Below are 8858 nucleotides of genomic sequence, written 5' to 3' on the forward strand. Positions count from 1 at the left end.
CACCTCCAAAAAAAAAGATATTACCTTTGACATTTCTGTCCCACTCTCTTCTGAAATGATGGCTACGCCCCGGCGAGTATATATTACAAATAGTGTATAAGCATTATTATGGATGACTGGTATTTTGGCCAGAAGCGACGGTTTAAAGGTAAAAGGCCTTAATGATGGAACAAACATGCATATATTTACTTCACACGATGGTAATTTGATGTACTGGAGTTGATGTACTTGGTTACTTGTAGATTATTGTGATGTTTTATCAGCTGTTTGGACTCTCATTCTGACGACATCCATTCACTGCAGATGATCCATTGCTGATGTAATGCCTAATGCTAAATTCCTCCAAATCTGTTCTGATGAAGAAACAAACTCATCTACATCTTGGATGACCGGTGAGTACATTGTCAGCAAATTTTCATTTTTTGGTGAACTATTCCTTTAAATCAGTGTGTTACTTGTCATATGTAATTTTGTAATTATTTGTTAAATGTACAAGCAATTTATCAGTGAAAATTGTTTCAAAGTAAACCCCACACTGTTTTTTCAGTGTAGTAACATTAGTGTAGTAACATTTATCTCATTTTTATTTTAGAATTTTAACTTGTCATATGCAGGGGCGGACTTAACCAATAAGCGGGGTAAGCGGCCGCTTAGGGCTCCAGGGAATCAGGGGGCCCCATCTGATATTGCAGAAACATATTTGCAGCATTGAACAATGTAACCAATCAAAGACATATCTGTTAATTTCTTGAACGCAATGACCAGAAGTGTTTAAGTTAGAATACACTCACTGCTCAAAATGCAGAGTTTGCTGAGTTCTGCAAGCTCGGGAATCCTATTGTAACAAAGTGTAGACACGATGTAAATAAAAGATTCACTGTGCAGTAGAGAGCTTATTAACGGAATGTCGTGAGATTGCAATGAACTGAAGTAAGTGACAGCTTTTAGTGATTATATGAGGGAGCGGTCTTTGTGTGCATTCTAGGCTGTATAATACTGACTTACTGTCTCAGGACAAAGATATTCACCTCAGTAAATAAAGTATTGTGTTTCAAGTCATTATTTTATTTATCTTGATGTTTCAAAATGACTCGCTCATTATCAAAGTGTGCTTTTCCTAGAACCGCCGGCGTGAACTGCCGCGCACTTGTATAAATGCACGATTGCAATGACTGGAGATTTTCGCTTAATAATAGATTACATTTTCTTTCATTGTTTCTCGGCAAACCCTACTGTATACCTTCAGAACACTTGGAATATGGAATGAGTTGCATGGGATAATTTCATGTTTGTAAAAAGATTTTAAAAGTTTACAATTTATTAAATGGACAAGTGCAAAAAAAATTTTAAATCGTCTTTTGTTATCCGAAAAAAAGATAGCCTAATATGGCTTTAAAACAGCATCAGGTTATCTAATTACTGGTTGTGAAGGGATAAATAAACTATGAGAGTGAGTGAGCGAGCAAAATAAGGGTTAGGCGTAAAAGAGCACATAATTATTGTGTTGGGGACTCATACCTGGAATTTGCTTAGGTCCGCCCCTGGTCATATGTAATGTTAGAATGGCTCTTTTATAGTTCAATTGCAAATACTAATCTTAATATTCAACATTCAATAAGAAATTCAACTATAAAAAGCCTAGTCACTACTGAATTTGTACTAATAATTAAAACAATGTAACTGATATATATATATATATATATATATATATATATATATATATATTCATTTTAAAAGGGATAAATGTTAAAGTGGCTTGCCATAGTATGAAATAAGCGTGATTAAGTTGTGAGAGGCGTTCATGCTGATTGAAGACGGGGAGGGTCGCGTTCAGCTGAGGTGGGGGCATAGCGGGGGCGATAATGAACCGGATCTGTGGGTCTGTATTAAACAACCTGAGAGTCCAACTAACTTTATCTTTCTTCAGCTTCTGCATTACAGCGTACAGGTGTGCTCTTTTCAGGCTACAATGATTACTGTCCGCTATTTTATGCTCCTCAGAGAGTCCTCAGAGAACGGCAGCCAGCTGGACACTCTGACTCCTGTAGATCTGCCTGGATTCAGTCGCACGGGATTCACTGTAGTGGCAGTGTGTTTGGGAATAATCTTCGTTTTTGGTTTCCTAAATAACTTTCTTGTTCTTTTGGTCTTCGCCCGCTTTCATGTTCTGAGGACTCCGATCAACTTAATATTACTGAACATCAGTGTGAGCGACATGCTCGTTTGTATCTTTGGCACACCTTTAAGCTTCGCCGCGTCTGTGTACGGCCGGTGGCTGACGGGAGTTCATGGCTGCAGGTGGTATGGCTTTGCCAACGCACTGTTCGGTAAGCTGGGGTGTTCTACTGATTACCAAAAGTGATTAGCTTTAGCTGCACGTTATTATATAGAAAACATGCAATAGTAACTGGTTGTGTCAATTTCAATAGTTGCTAACTTGGCTCACATGTCAGATTGATTCATTAGCTTTGGATTATTAAGTGTTTTTATTTAACTGAGAAGTAGAGTCATTCTTAAGCGTCGCTTCATAAGAGTCATTCGTTCGGGAATCGGACACTGTTCTCGATGTTGTTTTTGATTCGTGCGGCAAACTTGCGATGCACAATTGCGATTCACTTAAAGGGTTAGTTCACCCAAAAATGACAATTCTGTAATTAATTACTCACCCTCATGTCGTTCCAAATACGTAAGACCTCCATTCATCTTCGGAGCACAAATTAAGATATTTTTTATGCATTCTGACAGCTCTCTGACCCTCCCATAGACAGCAAGGGTACTACCACGATAAACGTCCAGAAACGTAGCAAGGAGATCAGTAAAATAATCCATGTGACATCAGGGGTTCAACCGTAATAATACGAAGCTTACGAGAATACTTTTTGTGAGCAAAAGGGGAAAAAACGACTTTATTCAACAATTAGTCTCCTCCACGTCACACTAGTGCCATTTTGGAGAGTATCCACTGAACGCAAACAGCATATGTTGTTCTGTGTCAGCCACACCACTTTGTTGAAAAAAGTAGTTTTTTTTTCTTTTGCGCACAAGAAGTATTCTTGTAGCTTCGTAATATTACAGTTGAACCTCTGATGTCACATGGATTATTTTACTGATCTCCTTGCTATGTTTCTGGACGTTGATCGTGGTAGTACCCTTGCTGTCTATGGGAGGGTCAGAGAGCTATCAGATTCCATCAAAAATATCTTAATTTGTGTTCCGAAGATGAAAGGAGGTCTTACGGGTTTGGAACTACATGAGGGTGAGTAATTAATGACATAATTTTCATTTTTGGGTGAACTATCCCTTTAAAAGAACCGCTTCCTAAGAGTTATCCGTTCGGGAATCGGACACTGGTTGCTAAACGAACCGGTGTTCGGCCGAATGTGCGATGAATGTGATTTACTGAAAAGAACTGGCTCATAAGAGTCATTCGTTCTGGTTTCAGAGTACACTGATCACGCTGTTATGTTTTTGAATCACTACCGCTTTTGTCGAGAACTTCTTTACTAGCCAAGGTAAATTTAACTTGTTGATTCCTGTTTATATGACCAAACAATTTGTTTGGTTTCTTCATGTATTTGTTTGATTATTTCCATTCCAGGGAGATTAAGATATTCATAGAAAAAAAGAAAGTTCCTCTAGATATAGTTAAGTGTGCATTAAGTGTACAAATAGGTCTAAGTTACCTCTGGACTTCTATTGAAATTCACTGTCCTGTCAAATAGCCATTTTGCCTTAAAGTTTTTTACATTAGTAAAGTAACTTGCTATTACAATAAAACAAACAAGAATTAAACAAATTAGTTGATGAACATATAATTTATTTTGTCTTTTATCCAATATCAACAGGTATTGTTTCACTGGTATCCCTTGCTGTACTGTCATACGAGCGTTACAGCACCATTCTCTGCTGTTCAAAAGCAGATGTGTCTGACTATAGGAAGGCCTGGCTCTTCATCACAGGCTGCTGGCTGTACTCTCTCATGTGGACAGTGCCACCACTCTTCGGCTGGAGCAGCTACGGTCCTGAGGGTCCCGGCACCACCTGTTCAGTCCAGTGGAACCAGCGCTCCCCGGAAACAAGATCTTACGTCATCTGCCTCTTTGTCTTTTGTCTGCTGCTCCCTCTTCTTCTGATGGTCTACTGCTACGGGAAGATCCTCATTGCCATTCATGGGGTAAGGGACGAGTGAAAGAGGAAAAGGTTGAAAGTGAGAGAGAATGGGAGTGGAAGCAATGATTTTGATAAAGAGCTCTCTTCTAGTAAGACTCATCGATCTTTCTAGCCAAACGTTTGTTCACCATAAATTAAGCATTTTTCATGCCGCTGTCCGGAACCAAAATCCTTCACACACTCATTGTCGTCATTATTTATGGCTACTGTGAATTATATACACAGCTGCATCAGTTTTAGTATGTAAATGCTTGTAGTAAAGAATATTTAAGCACCCCCAGGCCATCCAAGATTTAGTATTTTCCTCATCAGAACAGATTTGGTGAAATGTAGAATTACATTTGTTTCTTACAAATATGTAGCTTTTAGCTTCACAAGATGGCTGGAGTCGTGTAGATTTCTTGTGGATTATTGTGATGTTTTATCAGCTATTTGGACTCTCATTCTGACGGCACCCATTCACTGCAGAGGATCCATTGCTGAGCAAGTGATGTAATGCAAAATTTTTTCAAATCTGTTCTGATAATGAAACAAACTCATTTATATCTTGGGTGACCTGAGGGTGAGTACATTTTCAGCAAATTAACATTTTTGGTTAAACTGTTTCATTAAATTCTCTGATAAAACATATAAGGTCCCATTAGTTAATGTTAGTTAATGCATTGATTAACATTAATTAAAAATGAGCAATACATTTGTTACAGTATTTATTCATCTTTGTTAATGTTATTAAAGCTAGTTCATGTTAACTAATGTAGTTAACTAATATTAACAAATGGAACCTTATTGTAAAAAAAATCTATTGCAATTCTCTCCTAATCCAGTTACAGTTCAAACATTCTGGTGCATAAACACCATGTGGTGTTTCAAACCAGCCTTGTCGCTGTTATTCTTTGAAAAGCAAACCTCAAAGCGTTTCTCCGCATCTCACAGGTTGCTAAGATCAATCAGACAGCTGCACAGAGGAGGGAAACGCACGTGCTGGTGATGGTGGTTTCCATGGTGTCCTGTTACCTGCTCTGTTGGATGCCGTACGGGGTCATGGCATTGCTTGGCACATTCAGCGCTGGTACTGTCAGCCCCACAGCCAGCGTTGTATCATCCATACTAGCAAAGAGCAGCACTGTTCTGAACCCCATCATTTACATTCTGTTCAATAATCAGGTATGTGCTTCTCAAAGGCATATTTGTATCGAAAATATAGACCAGTGTTACTGTCAAATCTGGATTTACTGCCAGTTTTACAGGTGCTTTATAACTTTAGTAAGATGTGGACCAGCTCCAGCCCTTCACACAGAAGAAGGTGGTGCTCAACAGGACTGTATCCCTATGGGGTCATATGGTGGTACTTCTCCACCTGACAGCCCAGACAAGTTTGGGTCCCAGAAGGCTTCAGTACAAAGAGGTAATAGGACTTTGGTGCTTGTGGTGCATTGTACTTCATAAAAGCCCGGGATATGAAAGTTCCAACCATATTTAGAGGGACAGGAAATTACATTGTGTGCAGTGTGTGTGTTGTTAAGAAAGATACTAGTACATTAGTATTTTGCTTCACATCTTTGTTATATGTGCAATGTAGATATTATTTAATGTTTAATTTTTTTGCAAATATTGCATGTAATTATTGCCACCAGGTGTCAGTATTTGTTCAAACGTGAAACAATGAAACTTGGGCTTGGCAGCATCCGAAGTTCATGCCTATAGTGTGCACAGAAGTGAAAAAATAGAAGTATTAGCATGTTTTGGTCATAGTATATCAGAATCTTCTTCAAGTATACTGAGTCGGTCACCGGAACCCTCTTACCTGGTTAATACAGTGATTGCAGTGACACTTAACTATAAACCAAAATATTTCACCAGGGATTTTTTTCTTACAGAATTCAACAGAGCATTTTAAATTGGCAAATGGATTTAATAAATGTAAAAGTCTGAATATTAGCATTTTATGTTCTATTCCGTCCAGTGATATATCACTTTAAATTACTGCAATATTTTTGAGTAGTAATTGAGTAAGAAAACAGTTTTCTTTTTTTCTTTTTTGTTGTTGTTCTTCAATCACTTATCATCTACTTCTAATTGTTTTTTATATCTACCTCATGAACTTCCTTTTTCTCTTCATTAAAGTGCCCCTATTATGGATTTTTGAAAATTACCTTTCATGCAGTGTGTAACACAGCTCTAACTCAATGAAAACATCCTGCAAAGTTTTAAATCTGAAAGTGCTCCGTGTATAAAGTTGTTGTCTCTAAAAGTCGACTCTGAATCATTGAAACGAGTCATTTTTAAAACGAATCCCAAGCCGTTTCATGTTGATGTCAACATGAAACATTAGCATATTGCCCGCCCACTTGTTGGTCTTTTCGCGTTGGTCTGAATGAAAATACAAATTCATTCTTTGCCACTAGGTGCCGCTTTTGGAGCGGTAAAAATCGCGGTTTCTCCGGTAACGCTGTACACAAAGCAGCACTGACTCACAAACGCTGCTTTATCATATTACAGGCATGATGCAATGGAAATGACTTGAGACCAATCTGACCAATCACTGCAGATTAGCATCAAGCAAAGCAGGGGGGGGGATACTACTCCATCAAAGTAGTAATTCATATACAATGTGACTTTCTAGGATAATGGCCTCTTGAAAAATGAAATATTTGGTTACCTGCTCTTTACCTTCGAATTCTGTTAAAGCGCAATATGGCATGACCTAAGAGATTCCAGAGAACCACAGAAGAGGAATTGTACAGGCTCATTAGTCTGGAAAAGGTTACAAGAGAATGTCTGAAGACTTGGGGCTCCATCAGTCCCCATTGAAACAGATTGATTACAAACAGAAGAAAAGCAGCACCAGTGGTACCTTGGATCCTGGATAAAAGGATCCTTCAACAAATGACAAAGTACCCTAGAGAGAAATCTATGGATCTGCAAGCATAGCGATTAAAATATAACATTGTTCCAATTTTACAGTACATTGTCAGGAAGTTTGTGATCTGAAACTTTTAAAAGAAAAGTGGGTCATGCAACCTGTTTATTCCTAAACAAAGGAATAAATCACCATCAGAGTGCATCCAAACTGTGGAAATTCCATATATTAGAATAGTCCTGATAAAAGAGTCCTGACCTCAGTCTCATTGAAATGCTGTTGCATGATTTCTATTCAAGGCCATTTGAGGCATCCCAAAAATATGCAAGATATCCCAAAATATTGATGAAACAGCTTGTGCAGAGGAATGAACCGAAATATCTCCTGTGCAGATCTGATGAGCAGCTATAGGACTTATTTGACAGCGCTTGGGGTCCCAAAAGTTACTAAATATAAGCAATATTCACATAAAACATTTGTGGCACTGTAAAATGTTGTTAAATGACAGAATTTAATTATTATTGAGCACATGTTGAGAGCCGGCTGACATAAATCAAGATCATTTCAAAAGGTTGAATTTTTTTTTAACTGTTTGTCAGGATAGATGGTGCAGGTTCTATGATTAGCCTTGGCTGATTAAGTTCCCAGGAAATATGTGAGGAAGGCTTTCATTAATAGTGCTCCTTGTTCTCATCACAGAATGACTGGCTCTGAAATTGGCTTGTACCTGACAGAGATAGAGTTGCATATCTTACTCTCTAATGAGCCAGCAAACCAGTTGATGAGACAAGAGCTTCAGCTCTGGGAATGGCATGCTGATCTGAAAAACCCATCTGCGTTGACAAGGTTTGGTATGCAACAGTTGTAAAAATAAATTTAATCAGATTGATTACATGATATGCTGAGTAGTTTATCAAATTAATCACAATTATTCATAATATTTGCTGTGAAAAATGAAGTTAAGCCATGCATTAAATTATAGAGGCAGATGAATACACCATCATTTTAATTTATATAGACTGGATTCATACTGAAAATATGAACAAAACAAAAATTGGCTGACCATCCAGTGGTCCCAGGTTTTTCCTTTTAATATATCATAATGCAATCAGTGTACTTGCCATAATTAAATCTATAATGTGAGTGATCTGTGTATTATATCAAATCCTGTTCTCTGTATTCATCTCTCAAATTCATTATCCCGTCATAAATCTCGCAGCAAGGCAAAGGTTCACATGCATGATTACCAATAGACATTAATTTGGCCTGTCATGTCAGATAATCTATGTTAGTATAGGCCTATTTCAATCTCAGCAGTGGTAAACATGGCTTCAGCAGAAAGGTAATGCATGGACCTCTTATAAATACAAACCACAATCCTGTGGTTTAATGAATTGGAGGTTTCTCTAAAAAAACTCAGCTATTGCACTCTTCCTTTGTATTCAGTTCAGCTGCTTTCCTTTTGGTCTCATGTTCACTCTGTTCCCATTTCATTGGAATGGCATCATCAAGTTGAACAGCATCATCAAGCTGTCATTTTTGCTCTAGAGATCAGTCTTATCCTTGAACTCTGTTTACTGATCGATCGGGTGAAATGAGTGCCAAAGCCAAACACATACACACATCAGCGCTCAAACCATGAACCGAGCTCAGTCTGAGAAATCTATAAATCACTGACAGTCTTATGGACATGTCCTTGGTTACCCAGTTTGACTGGGATTCTGTTTGTGGAAGATCCTGTGATATTACACAAACTTATGCTGTAAAAAGTGTTGTATATGTGAATTATGCATGCATGTGTTTGTGGTTTATATATATATATGATTAT

At 37.9% G+C, this 8858-nt stretch overlaps 1 protein-coding gene across 1 annotated transcript; it reads left to right on the forward strand.

Annotated features, from left to right (window-relative positions):
• Positions 1-1787: 1787 nt before the first annotated feature.
• tmtops3b (teleost multiple tissue opsin 3b) lies at positions 1788-5616 on the forward strand. The gene is made up of 4 exons (XM_016229646.1): positions 1788-2327; positions 3846-4174; positions 5104-5334; positions 5410-5616. Exons 1-4 carry the CDS (start codon positions 1802-1804, stop codon positions 5614-5616), a joined length of 1293 nt encoding a protein of 430 aa, XP_016085132.1. The 5' UTR covers positions 1788-1801.
• The last annotated feature ends 3242 nt before the right edge of the window (positions 5617-8858 follow it).

Source organism: Sinocyclocheilus grahami, unplaced genomic scaffold (genome assembly GCF_001515645.1).
Source record: "Sinocyclocheilus grahami isolate Dianchi unplaced genomic scaffold, SAMN03320097.WGS_v1.1 scaffold356.1, whole genome shotgun sequence".
Classification (NCBI taxonomy): Eukaryota; Metazoa; Chordata; class Actinopteri; order Cypriniformes; family Cyprinidae; genus Sinocyclocheilus; species Sinocyclocheilus grahami.